We start from the raw sequence: 18,518 nt of genomic DNA, 5'->3' as shown, positions 1-18,518 counted from the left end.
CGAGCAGGGATAGGGCGAATTGGATCCAGCCTAGAGCTGGACAGCGTGGGGGAGAAGTTCCTGCGTCTAGGAATGGAGGGGGAAGGGATTTGCGTGCGCTATGGCAGAGCTCCGAGCGGGGAGGAGAAAGGAGAGGGGTCGGACGCCATGGAGGTCGATGTGGAGGTCGAGGCAGGGACCTCAGGCTCGGCCATGGGAGAGAGGGCACCAAGCTGACATGTCGAACCAGAGAAGGAGAGCATCGGCGCCTAAGCTTCATCCATGGAGAGAGCCCACTCGACTTGAGGGTGTAGGAGAGTTGGGGAGGGGCGCTCGGTCCTGGGGAGATCACGAGCAGGGGGCGCGTCCATGTGAGGGGTGCGGTCACCAGGGCTCCATGGACGAGCAGGAGCAGAGGGAGGAAGATGGCCGGAGGTGGAAGACGAGCAGGCTGTGTGCGTGAGAAACTGGCGGCCAGGAAAAATGCTTCTGCGCTAAGGAACAGAGGAGCGACGCTTAAAGGAGCGACGCTTAAAGGGTGGCTGCAACAGAGTGATTGGCTAAGAGGAAACGGCATCACCCATTGGAGCAGAGACTGGACAGCCCCGCATTGATCAATTTGGGCGGCACGGACTATTGGCGCAGAAAATTGGTGGCCAGCCACAGGCCGAGGGCTGGCATTGGCAGCCAGCGTTGACTGCTAGCCTGAGCAGACTGTGGCGTGTGGGAGAAAGGAAGCAGATGCTGGTGAAACAGATGCTGGTGAACTATATTTTTTTAAGAGAAAAAGGGTCGATTGCTTAGGAGCTGAGTAATTTTTGTTTGATTTTTATTCTGAGACAAGAGCTCCTGTATGAGTTGTATATTAAGATGGGCAATTTATTGGTTGGAGAGGAGTGGTCATCTGTTAGCCGATTCGCGCAACGCTCACTCGTTGGCTGAGACCGACGCAGGGGACAGAGCGAACTGACGTACGGATGCACGAGAGGAAATAAAATGAACCGAGACATTTTATTTGAGTGTCGCTTGGAAATTAAATTCTTGCACACAAGTAGAAATAAAATGAATCGAGATCGATCGACTTCGGATTCGGTATCGAAATAAAATGAGTCGGATTAATAAAAATCATTGTCGATGTCGATTTTCGAATTTAGATTGGACATAGAGATTTTAAGCCGAGTTGGATAAAAATTTATTAGAGGACGAAACATTGGAGATTCCGCTTGAGAATACGGACTGAGATAAATTTTTGGACATAGATCGAACATCGAGAAATTAGATTCGGAAACAGCTCGACTAGCAACTGTCGAGCGCCTGATCAAATGAGCTTTTGACGAGATTTATAAATCGAGATTGATTATCGAGTTTGCATTCGTGTCGAGAAATAAAAGTTTTTAACAGGCTCCAAATTCGGCCTTTCTCGAGATCATTTAACTCAAAAATTCGAGGGCACTTTTCATGAGTAACTTGATAAACAGAGATAGACACGATTGAGAAGTAAAAATTTCCACTGAGCATTCGAGATTGGGATAAATCTTCCGACGTAACACGAAATTGACACCAGAGGTGTCACAAACTAGCCCAAGCCACAGGCAGAACTGGGTGAAGACACAGCCACCTCAATCAAGCATAGCAGAAAAGAAGTCTTCAGCTACTGAAAAACATAAATAAATCTGGGTGAATACACTATGTATTCCACAAGCCCACCCCGCTCCCGTAAAGAGAAAGAGACCTATATCATACATGCTTTATAGGGTGGGGTTGAAGTCACTCTTCTTTTTCTCAGAGAAAGACAGTACTTTTTAGGGTTTTCTTCCCGAAGAAATAGAAATAACACATTGCTCAACCACAACTGAGCTTCCTGCTCCCGTGGCATCATTTTCTTTTCCAGAGACACACTCACACACACATATTTCCTTGTTCACGGATGTTGTAAAACACTAATTGTCATACCACACCAGACTCGTCCATTCCAGTGGACACAGACTATTCGAATAGGTTTGAACTCTGCACAGAGGGGTACACTTTACCCACTAGTCCGGCTCTGCGATCTCATGGCCAATGAGATCCGAATCCAAATATCTTTCTTTCCTCGCACGTCCTAACCTTAACGGTTATACCGGAAGGAGTCAGGCCACCGCCATGTCCAAACCGGACAAAACATTCCCCCTCCTTATCCTCCCGGTGCTCCCCAGCCTTCATAACCCTGGGGTTGGACCGTACGAGTTCAGATCGAGTGACTGCCCACACAGCCTCGAGTGGTTGTACTTTTCATGAGTACAAGTAGTGAAGGATGACAAACCGGTCCTTATATGAGGGGACAATCCTTCTGCTCACACCTAAACCAGCTGAGCCATCACCTTAGGCCCTCCCCTAAACCAGGGAGTCCTTGATCATCCCACTCATCAGGTGATGAGGGTGAATACCCTTCACCGCACACTTTTTGAAAACATCATTAGGTCAAAACCATGCCCCTTTTTCCCATCCCATATTTTGTGCTCAAAAGATGTTTGTTAATGCGGGGCTATCTCTCTGCTCACAATGCAATCATTCCATCCCTTAATCCCGGCTTAGGTAGTGGTAGCGAGAATAGGTAAATTATGCATCAAGGGAAGGATGGACTTGCCTTCGTCGAAGCTTTCCTGGCACAAAAGATTTATCTTGGGGGGGTTGGGTTCCTGCCCTTCTTCCGGAGCTACAAATTCCGGAGGATCGGATCCCTCTTCCGCTAACAAGCACAAATAAGGAACAATACATCAATCATGGTGACTTAGTGGGGTGTGCCAATTATTATACCTTATTATCTTTGTGCCCTATAATTTATTTAAACTATTTTTAGTGCATAAAATATCAACATATAAATATATATGTGAAAATGGGAAAAAGAAATGGGAAAAGGAAAAAGAAAAGGAATTCCAGGTTAACCGGGCCAGGGGGGATTTCGGCCTGGTCGGGCGCGGGCGTGCGGCGTCGCGGCCAAATGGGCCCAGTCGGCCCACGAGGAGTGGGGGATGGCTCGACAGACGCCGTGGGCGTGGGCCCACGTGCCAGAGAGGGAGAGGGGATACGACGTCAGGGGGAGGAGGAGAGCGGTCCGCGGCGGGGGAGAACCGGTCATCGTGAACCCGACAGCGGGGGAGAACCGGTCGCCGTGAACCCGACGGCGGTTCCTCGCTGGTGGTCCGGTTGCTGGGTGGACGGTGTGGTGGCAAAGCACGAGCGGGGTTAGGGGGTCACGGAGGTGGAGTCAATTTGACCGGTGGAGGCCTGGGGTGGCCGGTCCACGGCGGGTGGCGGGCGCTCGCGGCGGTGAAGTTGCCGGCGAGGCCACCAGGCGCAATAGGCGACGAGCAGGTGTGCGCTACGCTTGTGATGGAGCGACGGACCTTAAGAGCTAGAGCAATTTGATCAAACGCCACTAGAGAGAGGAGGACGGAGCTCATCGGAGAGGGGAGGGACGGCGGTGGCACTGGCTCAATCGAGCTCGGGGAAGGGGAGGGGAGGTAGCCTAGGCTGGTGTGGGGAAGGCGAAGCTCGGGCGATCCTTTTTATAGGCGCCCGGGGAGGGGGGAAGGGAGGAGGGGTGGCGAGCGCCGACGAGCTCGCCATGACGGTGGTGATGGCGCAAACTGGCGATGGGACGGCTCGGGCAGGCGGGGGGGTGAAGGGACGGCTTGGGCACAGTGAGCGGGGGCGCATGGTGCCAACCGAGCTGGTGAGCGCGTTAATGGCGAGGAGACGGGGCGGACGGTGGTCGGCGGCGAATGCGCCGGTGAAGTCATGGGCGGGATGAGGGGTCTGATGGGCGGGCCCAGGCTGCAAGCGGAAGAGCGACGAGAGAGGGAGAGGGGAGGGGCAGCTGACGGGTGGGCCGACCGGTCAGCGGGAGCGGGATCGGCGCGCGGGAGGGGAGCGCGGCTGACGGGTGGGCCGGGGTGGCAGGCGCGGGCGCGTGATGCTGGGCTGCTTGGGCCACGGGAGGGAGAGGGGGGAGTGGCTTGGGCCGGAAGCGGCCCAGCCGAGGGGGGGAAAGTTTTTCCTTTTTTTCTTTTTCCATTTTCTATTTCTCACTAGGTGAGTACCCGTGCATTGCAACGGAAACATATAATAACATAATAACTTATATAAAAAATGTGTCTTATATTGTTATAAAAAATATTTCATAATCCATTTGTAATCCTAGCCATACATAAATTTTGTTATTTTAATTTAGCTGTTTCACTACTCCATTGCAACCATCAGTATCATGCAGACTTCGATATATGCCACGATTTGCATGGTCTCATCATTGAAGAGCATGTGTCACACCTGCCGGTAGAAGTTCCCTCGTACATTGTCAGTCATCAGGTACGCATCACCATACACGGTTGCTTAAATAAAAAAGCAAGTGTATGTGTTTGCGAAGAGAATTAAAGGGAGGCCGGCACAAAAGCTACCCCGACGATGGCGAGTGGTCATGTTGTCGGTCCTCCTCTTCATCACCTCTGGTGCCAAGATGACGCCATAGTCCTTGATATAGTAGTCGTCGAACGCGCACGACATGGCGCGTACCGATGACTCTTGGCTGGGCTGCCAAACGAAGTGCACCCCGGGCTCATCAGCGAGGTAGTACACCTAGCCGTTGCACCACCGGATGTGCTACTCCTCTACATAAATCTTGTTCGAGGACACTCACACAACGTCAGCAACGACCATCGTCCCAGCACACAAGAATTCATGGCTGGTCAGTAGTGACTTACGTGGGAGGTTGAGCTTCAGGTGGATGATGAGCTGGACGGTGTGACGGCGCCGTTGTCGGATGCGGTGCCCAGAACAACCCGAGAGTCGCCGGTGTTGGCGACGACCATGAGGTCCCCTATTTGAAGATGGACAGCGCGGTGCAGCCGCTCTAGACCGCGTCCAAGCGGCGGCTACGCCGGAGCTTGCCGAACACAGCGACGCATGCGGTCACGTAGTACTGCTTCCAGAGGTCGAACTGGCAGTCGCCAAGCTTCTTTTCGTCGTCGATGAGCGATGCCAACGCGAGCGCCTCCTGCCAGTGGTGTTTGTTCGGGGTTTCCAAGTAAGAAACATGGATTCATCTTTGGCGTTGGTTTTTGAAAATGACTCACAAGTCAGAGCCATGGAAAAATATTACGGAGAATAAATGTCACACATATAAAAAAGAATTTAAGTTGAAAACATTATTCAAACAAAAGAAATTGCATGCAAGGCTCTTTTTTAATTACTACTCCCTCCATCTAAAAATATAATTCAGGAATCTCGTTGATAATTATCTACTACTACACATTGTGCAAAGGTAGCAGGTGGGCTTTGGGAGAGATGTAGTATATATTTTTACTGTAACAAATATTGACATAAACACACATGTGGTGTAGTGGTAGCTACGAGCACATTTGCTTGAGAGGTCGCAGGTTCGAATCCCATTGGAGCCACATTTGTGTTTTTTAAATTTAATTTTAGCTAGGCGTGGGATGCACGTGGGAATGGGATTTGCGGGGAGAGGGAATGAGAAAGACAGTGCGGGGAGGGGGTAATGGGAATGGCAGAACACTGGCGAAACATGAAATGGCAGCCGGGAATGGGAATGGGAATGAACATCTTATCTTGCAGTTGTAGCATCGCAAAACAATCCTATCTCTCTTGGCCTCTTGTTGTGACTGTTGTTGCTACAATAGCAATAGCCGACAAAACAAATTGGGCAGCAACAAGAGAGAAAATGACAACTCTCCACAACTGTTAAGTATGTATAGGTATGTGTCCTTGCGTTGCCACGAGAGTACCCGTGCGTTGCAATGGAAATATATAATACCAGTATACTACGATAACTTATATACAAAATATGTGTTATACCGTTATGAGAAAATGTTTCATAATCAATTTGTTATTCTGGCCATACATAAATTGACTCAAACTGATTCTGCTCATCACCCAACTAAGAATATAATCAATGAGCCCACACCATAGTTAAGAACAGTACCAAAGAACATAGAGAAATAAGAAAAAAAATAGACAGCTTACTAAATAGCTTTGATCTCGCTGTGCAAGATTATTGGATGATATCCAACAGCTCCCAATTAGAGACACCAGATATCCATATCCACAACAGAAAACTAATGTAGCAGCATCGGGAGATCAGATGAAGATGTACACTCATCAGGAGATCAGATGAAAGAGAACACACCATTAATGAATTGAAGGTAAAGGTGGTTGTGCTTAAAGATTATCCCAGTTTATACTGTTTAAAAATATGCAGGCATGGCACAAAAGTGTAAATAAATCATTTGCTACAGAAAACTAATTGCATGCAAGGCTCTTCTTTGACCATTTGTATCCATCCACAACATATAACTTTCTCTACACTCAAAACATTACACCTAACTTTCTCTACACTCAAACATTGTACAACAGCTTCATAAATCAAAGAATCGGCCTTTTCGTTCCCTCAAACTGCAAGTTTATCACAAGCATTCCTTTCTTCGACTCAAGTGGAGGGGAGGGGGGAGGGGGCACTGATGCCATAATCAGTCGCAGTCCTATCTATCATTGATCATGCAGAGGTAACCACCCCCTGCATTCTGCTCTAAGGGATACGTGGTGGCACCTTTCATGTCCTCGAGGTGCTTCATGGCAGCATCTCGTAGACCAGATCTGTTTGGTGCCTTCCCTTTCTTGTGCTTCTTTATCATGGTGCAAGTCCCCAGAGGATCATCACTTTCAGCACCAGGTCTCCTGCAACGACAATTCCAAGTTTGAGCTTTCGATGCAGTTACCATCAGTTTTGCTTACACAGCACCGAGATTCAAGCAGATACAAACACTCAAGAAACAACTGCAACTATCCTTACGAGCAGACGAAATAGCTTGATAAAGGAAGGAAGACCCCAAAACTTACTTCAACAACTTCTCGGAAGCAACTCTAGCAGCCTCGATGGTAGCCTTGGTAGGAAGCCACCTCACTGTCCTGCCAGGACCTCCTCGCATCGGTGAATGGATTTTCACCAGCTGCACATGATTTTCTTTTCACATCAATACACCACATTGTCATGGGTAACAAACAAAATAGCATAGCATCATGGTTGCAAACAGTTCTGTTAGCTAACATTAGAGCAAGAAAGGAACTCACACCAAGACATTCCATCATCTGATAATATGCTCTACCATGTAGTGGAGCGTGTCCCTTTCTTACCTCTGAGAAGTACCTTGTCCTGAAAGATAACTTCAGCTGTAAGCACAGAACTGTAGACCAGAATTCTTTATTGTCACTACGTGGAAATCGACATGCACTAACCATTCCTTGTAACCTGGGTCTACGGTGAAGCCATACATATCAACACTGTCACAGATGGAGAGGGCAAATTCAAGAGCTTTAAGCCCGGTTCCTTTAGCCGAGGAACCAAATGATGTGCCTAGCATGAGGTATACTGGATTGGTTATTGGAAGATCCTACATAGCAAGAGTTCCAGCAGCCAGATAAGGAAATATAGAACATGTACTCAAGGTGGCCTGATTTCTAACATCAAAGCTAAAATACCCGAATCATTTGGTTCATGATACCATGTATTGTCGTCTTAACGATCAGTGCCTCTTTTTTTGTTTCTGCAACCATAAAAATCATCATGCCTTATCATATTTGTATCTCACTGATATATATAGGTCACGAAGACAAAGCCTGCAATTTTTTCAATGGCATTTGAGTTATAGTGGGATCAAGTTGTCCCGTCGTACTTTGTCTTTGAATTAAGCACACTGTAAAACACTAATGATGTTTCTGTTTTTTTTCTTCATATTGTGTACTACTGCACTCTTTGGACTTTTATCATGATGCTTCTGTTTTTATGCAAGACATGGAAATGCAGGGTAATACATCTAAACAACTAAACTGAGTTAGGCACTATACTGAGGTCATAAGAGCAAGTTTCTACATTAAACTCACACAAAAGTAGTAAGGTGTGGTGTGCTCTTGATCTAGTTCTTTTATAGCCAAAAGAGACTATCATATAGGTAGGTGGTGCTAGGTGTAATGTATCAAATATTATTCGAGCGAGATATGAGGGCCAGGGAGTGGGTCTGTTGCACTACTTCTATGTGAAGTCAGTGAACATCTTGATGAGGCCAGGGAGTGAGTATTGCACTTTTGCTTCATTGATAGTTGAATGTTACTGCTGCACATTCTAATTTTGTATGTCTTAAATTCTTTTTATATGTGTGACATTTATTCTCCGTAACATTTTTCCATGGATCTTACTTGTGAGTCATTTTCATAAACCAATGCCAAAGATGAATCCATGTTTCTTACTTGGAAACCCCGAACAAACACCACTGGCAGGAGGCGCTCGCGTTGGCATCGCTCATCGATGACGAGAAGAAGCTTGGTGACTGCCAGTTCGACCTCTGGAAGCAATACTACGTGGTCGCATGCATTGCTGTGTTTGGCAAGCTCCGTTGCAGCCGTCGCTTGGACGCGGTCCAGAGCGGCTGCACCGTGCTGTCCATCTTCAAACAGGGGGACCTCATGGTCGTCGCCAACGCCGCCGACTCTCGGGTTGTTCTGGGCACCGCATCCGACAATGGCACCGTCACACTGTCCAGCTCATAATCCACCTGAAGCTCAACCTGCCACGTAAGTCACTACTGACCGGCCATGAATTCTTGTGCGCTGGGACAACGGTCGTTACTCATGTTGTGTGAGTGTCCTCGAACAAGATGTATGTAGAGGAGTAGCACATCCGATGGTGCAACGGCTAGGTGTACTACCTCGCTGATGAGCCCGGGGTGCACTTCGTTTAGCAGCCCAACCAAGAGTCATCGGTACTCGCCATGTCGTGCGCGTTCGACGACTACTATATCAAGGACTATGGCGTCATCTTGGCACCAGAGGTGACGTAGAGGAGGATCGACAACAATGACCACTCGCCATCATCGGGGTAGCTTTTGTGTCGGCCTGCCTTTAATTCTCTTCGTAAACACATACACTTGCTTTTTTTGTTTAAGCAAGCGTGTATGGTGGTGCGTACCTGATGACTGACAATGTACGAGGGAACTTCTACCGGCAGGTGTGACACGTGCTCTTCAATGATGAGACCATGCAAATCGTGGCATATATCGAAGTCTGCATGATACTGATGGTTGCAATGTAGTAGTGAAACAGCTAAATTAAAATAACAAAATGTTGGGCTGCCAAACGAAGTGCACCCCGGGCTCATCAGCGAGGTAGTACACCTAGCCGTTGCACCATCGGATACTCCTCTACATACATCTTGTTCGAGGACACTCACACAACGTGAGCAACGGCCGTTGTCCCAGCGCACAAGAATTCATGGTCGGTCAGTAGTGACTTACGTGGCAGGTTGAGCTTCAGGTGGATTATGAGCTGGACAGTGTGACGACGCCGTTGTCGGATGCGGTGCCCAGAACAACCCGAGAGTCGCCGGCGTTGGCGACGACCATGAGGTCCCCCTGTTTGAAGATGGACCGCGCGGTGCAGCCGCTCTAGACCGCGTCCAAGCGACGGTTGCGACGGAGCTTGCTGAACACAGCGATGCATGCGACCACGTAGTATTGCTTCCAGAGGTCAAACTGGCAGTCGCCAGGCTTCTTCTCATCGTCGATTAGCGATGCCAACGCGAGCGCCTCCTGCCAGTGATGTTTGTTCGGGGTTTCCAAGTAAGAAACATGGATTCATCTTTGGCGTTGGTTTATGAAAATGACTCACAAGTAAGATCCATAGAAAAATATTACGGAGAATAAATGTCACACATATAAAAAGAATTTAAGTTGAAAACATTATTCAAAAAAACAAATTGCATGCAAGGCTCTTCTTTAAATACTACTCGCTCAATCCAAAAATATAATTCAGGAATCTCGTTGATAATTATCTACTACTACACATTGTGCAAAGGTAACAAATGGGCTTTGGGAGAGATGTAGTAGATATTTTTACTGTAACAGGTATTGACATAAACACACATGTGGTGTAGTGGTAGCTACGAGCACATTTGCTTGAGGGGTCGCAGGTTCAAATCCCATTGGGCCATATTTGTGTTTTTTTAATTTAATTTTAACTAGGTGTGGGATGCACATGGGATTGTGGGAATGAGAATGAGATTTGCGGGGAGGGGGGAATGGGAATGATAGAACACAATGGGAATTGCAGAACACGTAGGAATGGGCTGGCAGAACACGGAATGGGCAGCCTACCCCTTACCGCCTTAATAAGTAGTAGAGATTTCTATTTCTTTTTCTTTTTACCTCTTTTTCTTTTGAACAATAATTAGCTAAATAATCTTAGGTGCTAAAAATAATCTATGTGAGGTGCTTCTAACAATCAAAGTGTATGCATATGATGAGATGACCTATGGGATGGAGTTTAGGGAGAGATAAAAAAATTAGGGGGGGTTAGGAGATTAGGGTTCCAAACCTTGAGTTGAAATTTTGGGATGTTACAAGGTATCCCTAGCAAATTTTATTTTATCATTTTCATTCTTGCAAGCTTTGCGAAAGGGCCTCTAGCTGAGTTGGTTAGGTGGTCTGAGTAGCACTCCTCATGTCCTGGGTTCGACTCCCCGTGGGAGCGAATTTCAGGCTGTGGTTAAAAAAATCCCCTCGTCTGTCCCACGCCAAAGCACAGGTCTAAGGCTCAGCCCCGGTCGCGGTCGTTCTCACATGGGCTTCGATGCCGCTGTGTATGGGTGGGGTAGGGGTTCGGGGGTTTTCTTGACCTGCGTGAGAAGGTCTTCTTCTTATTAAAATGCCCGGGGGCTGTCTTACCCCCCGCAGGTCAAGTTTTTTATTCTTGCAAGCTTTAAGTTGAGCATTAAGATTTGCAACATCATTATTCAACTTAAGAATAGTGGAAGCATGAGCATTGCAAGCATCAATATCAAAATCTTTACGCCTATTACAAATAGACACATGCTTCACAGATGAACAAGCAATATTCACTTTTTCTAGCTTAGCATTTAAATCAACATTTAAACTCTTAAGGCTAGACATAGATTCATTGCAAGAAGATAATTCAGAAGAAAGAATTTCATTTCTCTTAACCTCTAAAGCAAGAGATTTTTCAGCATTAACAAGTTTATCGTGTTCTTCATAAAGAATATCTTCTTGTTTTTCTAACAACCTATCTTTCTCATTAAGAGCATCCATTAATTCATTTATTTTACCAACTTTGGATCTATATAAACCTTTAAAGAGATCACTATAGTCTATATCATTATCAGATTCCTCATCACTAGAAGAAGTGTACTTAGGAGTATCTCGAGTACGTACCTTCTTCTCCATAGCCATGAGGCATGTGTGATGCTCGTTGGGGAAGAGGAAGGACTTATCGAAGGCGGAGGCAGCCAGTCCTTCATCGTCGGAGTCGGATGAAGATCAGCCAGAGTCTCATTCCTTGCCAATGTACGCCTCGCCCTTTGCCTTCATGTAGTTTTTCTTCTTCTCCTTCTACCTTTTCTTTTCTTGTCCCTAGTCATTTTCATTATCGGGACATTGTGCAATAAAATGATCGGACTTACCACATTTGAAGTAGGAGCGTTTTCACCTTGATTTGTTCTTGTTGGGATACTCCTCATGTCCCTTCAAATGAGTCTTAATGCGCTTGATTATAAGCACCATTTCCTCCTCGTTGAGCCCGGCAACCTCCACTTATGCCACCTTGTTAGGTAGCGCCTCCTTGCTGCTTGTTGCCTTGAGGGCAACGGGATGTGGCTCGTAGAGTGGGAGTGGTCCGTTGGCGATGTCATCAACGTACCTAGCCTCCTTTACCATCATGCGACTGCTTACGAATTTTTTGAGAATTTCCTCGGGCGTCATCTTGGTGTACCTGGGATTCTCACGAATAAGGTTTACAAGATGAGCATCAATAACGGTAAATGACCTTAGCATGAGTCGAACGACATCATGGTCCGTCCATCTTGTACTCCCATAACACCGGATCTTGTTCACAAGGGTCTTGAATCTGTTGTACATTTTGGTTGGCTCCTCTCCCCTTTTCATGGTGAACCTCCCAAGTTCTCCTTCCATCAGTTCCATCTTTGTGATCATGGTGGCGTCATTTCCCTCATGAGAGATCTTGAGGGTGTCCCATATTTGCTTGGCATTGTCCAAGCCACTGACTTTATTGTACCCATCCCTGCATAGAGATGCTAACAACACAATAGTAGCCTAGTCGTTCTTATGAATTTGCTCGTTAATAAATACGAGATTAACGCTACTATCAAAATGCATTCCATTTTCCACTATTTCCCAAATGCTAGGATGGAGAGAGAATAAATGACTACGCATTTTATGACTCCAAAAAGAGTAGTCGTCTCCATCAAAGTGGGGGGTTTACCGAGTGGAATAGACAATAAATGTGCATTTGAATTGTATGGCATGCGAGAATAATCAAATGAATAATTTTGATTAACCATTTTCTTTTTCATGGACGAGTCTTCATCGTCGTCGTCCCTTGGTGAAGAAGAGGAAGTGTCGCTGTCGTAGTAGATGATCTTATTAATGCGCCTCTTCTTCTTTCCATCTTTCTTTTTGTTATTTGAGTCTGAGTCGGTGGGCTTGTCACCTTTTGGCTCATCAAAATATAAAGTCTCCTTCTCCTTGTCGTTGATCAACATCCCCTTACCTTTAGGATCCATCTCTTCGGGCGGTTAGTACCTTGATGAAGAGAACGACTCTGATACCAAGTGAGAGCACCTAAAGGGGGGTGAATAGGTGATCCTGCAAAAATCAACTCTAAACAAGAAAAACTTGGTTTATAAGAAATGTTAGTAGGATTAAAACCAAGTTGATAAAGGCTGAGAGAAGAGAACTCTTCACTTGATTTTTCCTTTAAGATATGTATTAAACTTAGGAACAATAGCGCAAGTGAATATGTGAGAACTCAATGGAAGAAAACAATCACAGTAGAAAGATGCACAAGTGACACGGTGATTTTATCTCGTGGTTCGGCCAATGCCTACTCTACATCGTGGTGACCTCCTTCGGTCAAGGACTGCACTCAATCCCTCTCAAGTGATCCAAAGATCAAACTTGAGTACCATGGCTTTCTTCCTTTTCTCAAGAATTCACCTTGTGAGGAATCTCCACAAGTTGGAGTCTCTCACCCTTACAAAATTGATCACAAGTAAACCACAAGAGTAAGGGAGGGAATAGAAACACACACAAGAACTAGAGTCGCAGCAACAACACGCACACAAGACAAGAAACGAGCATACAAAACAACGCAACGGAGTAACAGCTCAAAGAAGTGTTCAAATCTCTATCACAATGAAACGAATGCGTGCTTACGAGGTCTAGGCGTTGTATGTGCCCTATAATTTATTTAAACTATTTTTGGTGCATAAAATATCAGCATATAAATATATATGTGAAAATGGGAAAAAGAAATGGGAAAAGGAAAAAGAAAAGGAATTCTAGGTTAACCGGACCGGGGGGATTTCGGCCTGGTCGGGCGCGGGCGCACGGCGTCGCGGCCAAATGGGCCCAGTCGGCCCATGAGGAGGGGGACGGCGCGACGGACACCGTGGGCGTGGGCCCACGCGCCAGAGAGGGAGAGGGGAGACGGCGTCAGGGGGGAGGAGGAGAGCGGTCCGCGGCGGGGGAGAACCGGTCGCCGGTGAACCCGACGACGGTTCCTCGCCGGTGGTCCGGTTCTGGGTGGTCGGGGTGGTGGCAAAGCACAAGCGGGGTTAGGGGGTCACGGAGGTGGGGTCAATTTTACCGGTGGAGGCCCGGGGTGGCCGGTCCACGGCGGGTGGCGGGCGCTCGCGGCGGTGAAGTCACCGGCGAGGCCGCCGGGCGCAATAGGCGACGAGCAGGTGTGCGCTAGGCTTGTGATGGAGCGACGGACCTTAAGAGCTAGAGCAATTTGATCAAATGCCACTAGAGAGAGGAGGACGGAGCTCACCAGAGAGGGGAGGGACGGCGGTGGTGCTGGCTCAATCGAGCTCGGGGAAGGGGAGGTAGCTGAGGCTCGTGTGGGGAAGGCGGAGCTCGGGAGATCCTTTTTATAGGCGCCCGGGGAGGGGGGGAAGGCAGGAGGGGTGGCAAGCACCGACGAGCTCGCCATGACGGTGGTGATGGCGCAAACTGGCGACGGGATGGCTCGGGCAGGCGGGGGGTGAAGGGATGGCTCGGGCATAGTGAGCAGGGCCGCATGGTGCCAACCGAGCTGGTGAGCGTGTTAATAGCGAGGAGACGGGGCGGACGGTGGTCGACGGCGAACGTGCTGGTGAAGTCATGGGCGGGACGAGGGGTCTGACGGGTGGGCCCGGGCTGCCAGCGGAAGAGCGACGAGAGAGGGAGAGGGGAGGGGCAGCTGACGGGTGGGGCCGACCGGTCAGCGGGAGCAGCACGTGGGAGGGGAGCGCGGCTGACGGGTGGGGCCGGGGCGGCAGACGCGGGCGCGGGCGCGCGATGCTGGGCTGCTTGGGCCGCGGGAGGGAGAGGGGGAGGGGCGGGCGCGCGAGAGGTGGGAGTGGCTTGGGCCGGAAGCGGCCCAGACGAGGGGGGAGAGTTTTTCCCTTTTTTCTTTTTCTATTTTCTATTTCTCATTTCTATTTCTATTTCTTTTTACCTCTTTTTCTTTTGAACAATAATTAGCTAAATAATCTTAGGTGCTAAAAATAATCTATGTGAGGTGCTTCTAATAATCAAAGTGTATGCATATGATGAGATGACCTATGGGATGGAGTTTAGGGAGAGATTAAAAATTAGGGGGGGTTAGGAGATTAGGGTTCCAAACCTTGGGTTGAAATTTTGGGATGTTACAAGGTATCCCTAGCAAATTTTATTTTATCATTTTCATTCTTGCAAGTCTTAAGTTGAGCATTAAGATTTGCAACATCATTATTCAACTTAAGAATAGTGGAAGCATGAGCATTGCAAGCATCAATATCAAAATCTTTACACCTATTACAAATAGACACATGCTTCATAGATGAACTAGCAATATTCACTTTTTCTAGCTTAGCATTTAAATCAACATTTAAACTCTTAAGGCTAGACATAGATTCATTGCAAGAAGATAATTTTGAAGAAAGAATTTCATTTCTCTTAACCTCTAAAGCAAGAGATTTTTCAGCATTAACAAGTTTATCGTGTTCTTCATAAAGAATATCTTATTGTTTTTCTAACAACCTACCTTTCTCATTAAGAGCATCCACTAATTCATTTATTTTATCAACTTTGGATCTATCTAAACCTTTAAAGAGATCACTATAGTCTATATCATTATCAGATTCCTCATCACTAGAAGAAGTGTACTTAGGAGTATCTCGAGTACGTACCTTTTTCTCCATAGCCATGAGGCATGTGTGATGCTCGTTGGGGAAGAGGAAGGACTTATCGAAGGCGGAGGCAGCCAGTCCTTCATCGTCGGAGTCAGATGAAGATCAGCCAGAGTCTCATTTCTTGCCAATGTGCGCCTCGCCCTTTGCCTTCATGTAGTTTTTCTTCTTCTCCTTCTACCTTTTCTTTTCTTGTCCCTAGTCATTTTCATTATCGGGACATTGTGCAATAAAATGATCGGACTTACCACATTTGAAGCAGGAGCGCTTTCACCTTGATTTGTTCTTGTTGGGATACTCCTTGTGTCCCTTCCAATGAGTCTTAATGCGCTTGATTATAAGCACCATTTCCTCCTCGTTGAGCCCGGCAACCTCCACTTATGCCACCTTGTTAGGTAGCGCCTCCTTGCTGCTTGTTGCCTTGAGGGCAACGGGATGTGGCTCGTAGAGTGGGAGTGGTCCGTTGGCGATGTCATCAACGTACCTAGCCTCCTTTACCATCATGCGTCTGCTTACAAAATTTTTGAGAATTTCCTCGGGCGTCATCTTGGTGTACCTGGGATTCTCACGAATAAGGTTTACAAGATGAGCATCAATAACGGTAAATGACCTTAGCATGAGTCGAACGACATCATGGTCCGTCCATCTTGTACTCCCATAACACAGGATCTTGTTCACAAGGGTCTTGAACCTGTTGTACATTTTGGTTGGCTCCTCTCCCCTTTTCATGGTGAACCTCCCAAGTTCTCCTTCCATCAGTTCCATCTTTGTGATCATGGTGGCGTCATTTCCCTCATGAGAGATCTTGAGGGTGTCCCATATTTGCTTGGCATTGTCCAAGCCACTGACTTTATTGTACCCATCCCTGCATAGAGATGCTAACAACACAATAGTAGCCTAGACGTTCTTATGAATTTGCTCGTTAATAAATACGAGATTAACGCTACTATCAAAATGCATTCCATTTTCCACTATTTCCCAAATGCTAGGATGGAGAGAGAATAAATGACTACGCATTTTATGACTCCAAAAAGAGTAGTCATCTCCATCAAAGTGGGGGGTTTACCGAGTGGAATAGACAATAAATGTGCATTTGAATTGTATGGCATGCGAGAATAATCAAATGAATAATTTTGATTAACCGTTTTATTTTTCATGGACGAGTCTTCATCGTCGTCGTCCCTTGGTGAAGAAGAGGAAGTGTCGCTGTCGTAGTAGATGATCTTCTTGATGCGCCTCTTCTTCTTTCCATCTTTCTTTTTGTTATTTGAGTCTGAGTCGGTGGGCTTGTCACCTTTTGGCTCATCAACATATAGAGTCTCTTTCTCCTTGTCGTTGATCAACATCCCCTTACCTTTAGGATCCATCTCTTCGGGCAGTTAGTACCTTGATGAAGAGAACGACTCTGATACCAATTGAGAGCACCTAAAGGGGGGTGAATAGGTGATCCTGCAAAAATTAACTCTAAACAAGAAAAACTTGGTTTATAATAAATGTTAGTAGGATTAAAACCAAGTTGATAAAGGCTGAGAGAAGAGAACTCTTCACTTGATTTTTCCTTTAAGATATGTATTAAACTTAGGAACAATAGCGCAAGTGAATATGTGAGAACTCAATGGAAGAAAACAATCACAGTAGAAAGATGCACAAGTGACACGGTGATTTTATCTCGTGGTTCGGCCAATGCCAACTCTACATCGTGGTTGATAGTCGCCTAGAGGGGGGGGGGTGAATAGGGCGAAACTGAAATTTACAAATATAAACACAACTACAAGCCGGGTTAGCGTTAGAAATATAATCGACTCCGGGAGAGAGGGTGGAAAACAAATCTCAAGCAAATAATGAAGTGAGACACGCGGATTTGTTTTACCGAGGTTCGGTTCTCTCAAACCTACTCCCCGTTGAGGAGGCCACAAAGGCCGAGTCTCTTTCAACCCTTCCCTCTCTCAAACGGTCCCTCGGACCGAGTGAGCTTCTCTTCTCAAATCAAAGTCGGGAACAAAACTTCCCCGCAAGGGCCACCACACAATTGGTGCCTCTTGCCTTGATTACAATGGAGCTTTGATCTCAAGAACAAGTGAGAAAGAAAAGAAGCAATCCAAGCGCAAGAGCTCAAAAGAACACGACAAATCTTTCTCGCTAATCACTAAAGCCTTGTGTGGAATTGGAGAGGATTTGATCTCTTTGTATGTGTCTAGAATTGAATGCCTAGCTCTTGTAAGTGGTTGAGAAGTGGGAAAACTTGGATGCCATGAATGGTGGGGTGGTTGGGGTATTTATAGCCCCAACCACCAAGATGACCGTTGGTGGAGGCTGTCTGTTCGATGGCGCACCGGACAGTCCGGTGCACACCGGACATGTCCGGTGCCCCAGCCACGTCACCAGTTCCGTTGGATTCCGACCGTTGGAGCATCTGCCTTGTGGGCCCGCCTGGATGTCCGGTGCACACCGGACAAGTACTGTTCATTGTCCGGTGCGCCAGTATGGGCGTGCCTGACTTCTGCGCACTTCTGGCGCGCATTGAATGCGCCTGCAGGTGACCGTTGGCGCGAAGTATCCGTTGCTCCGGAGTTGCACCGGACAGTCCGGTGCATACCGGACATGTCCGGTGAATTATAGCGGACTAGCCGTTGGCGATTCCCAAAGCTGGCGAGTTCCCGAGGCCGTTCTTCCTTGGCGCACCGGACACTGTCCGGTGTACACCGGACAGTCCGGTGAATTATAGCGTGAGTGCCTCTAGAAATTCCCGAAGGTGGCGAGTTTGAGTTGGAGTCCTCTGGTGCACCGGACATGTCCGGTGGTGCACCGGACACTGTCCGGTGGCACACCGGACAGTCCGGTGTGCCAGACCAGAGGTGCCTTCGGATGCGCCTTTGCTCTTTTGTTGAACCCAACTCTTGGTCTTTTTATTGGCTAAGTGTGAACCTTTAGCACCTGTATAACTTAAACACTAGAACAAACTAGTTAGTCCAATTATTTGTGTTGGGCAATTCAACCACCAAAATTATATAGGAACTAGGTGTAAGCCTAATTCTCTTTCAATCTCCCCCTTTTTGGTGATTGATGCCAACACAAACCAAAGCAAATATAAAAATGCATAATTGAACTAGTTTGCATAATATAAGTGCAAAGGTTGCTTGGAATTGAGCCAATATAAATATTTACAAGATATGCATGGATTGTTTCTTTATTTTTAACATTTTGGACCACGCTTGCACCACATGTTTTTGTTTTTGCAAAAATCTTT

General features: G+C 47.0%; 1 protein-coding gene across 1 annotated transcript; it reads right to left on the bottom strand.

The window, feature by feature from the left end:
- Positions 1-6,515: 6,515 nt before the first annotated feature.
- Positions 6,516-7,418, bottom strand: LOC103634492 (sialyltransferase-like protein 4). Its single transcript, XM_020547118.1, has 4 exons — positions 7,270-7,418; positions 7,105-7,186; positions 6,874-6,983; positions 6,516-6,711 (listed from the first exon to the last, which is right to left on the bottom strand). Exons 1-4 carry the CDS (start codon positions 7,392-7,394, stop codon positions 6,516-6,518), a joined length of 513 nt encoding a protein of 170 aa, XP_020402707.1. The 5' UTR covers positions 7,395-7,418.
- Between the last annotated feature and the right edge of the window lie 11,100 nt (positions 7,419-18,518).

The sequence above is a fragment of the Zea mays genome, chromosome 1 (genome assembly GCF_902167145.1).
Source record: "Zea mays cultivar B73 chromosome 1, Zm-B73-REFERENCE-NAM-5.0, whole genome shotgun sequence".
Classification (NCBI taxonomy): Eukaryota; Viridiplantae; Streptophyta; class Magnoliopsida; order Poales; family Poaceae; genus Zea; species Zea mays.
Note: the sequence above shows the minus strand (reverse complement) of the source record. Positions and strands in the feature narration are given on the sequence as shown.

What these genes read in the sequence shown, in the direction of transcription:
- LOC103634492 (XM_020547118.1), bottom strand. Translation starts at nt 7,394, where the DNA reads ATGCTAGGCACATCATTTGGTTCCTCGGCTAAAGGAACCGGGCTTAAA. An exon ending in GACCCAGGTTACAAGGAATG is followed by an intron (nt 7,187 to 7,269) that starts GTTAGTGCATGT and finishes GTTATCTTTCAG; the next exon opens with GACAAGGTACTTCTCAGAGG. An exon ending in GCTTCCGAGAAGTTGTTGAA is followed by an intron (nt 6,712 to 6,873) that starts GTAAGTTTTGGG and finishes TTGTCGTTGCAG; the next exon opens with GAGACCTGGTGCTGAAAGTG.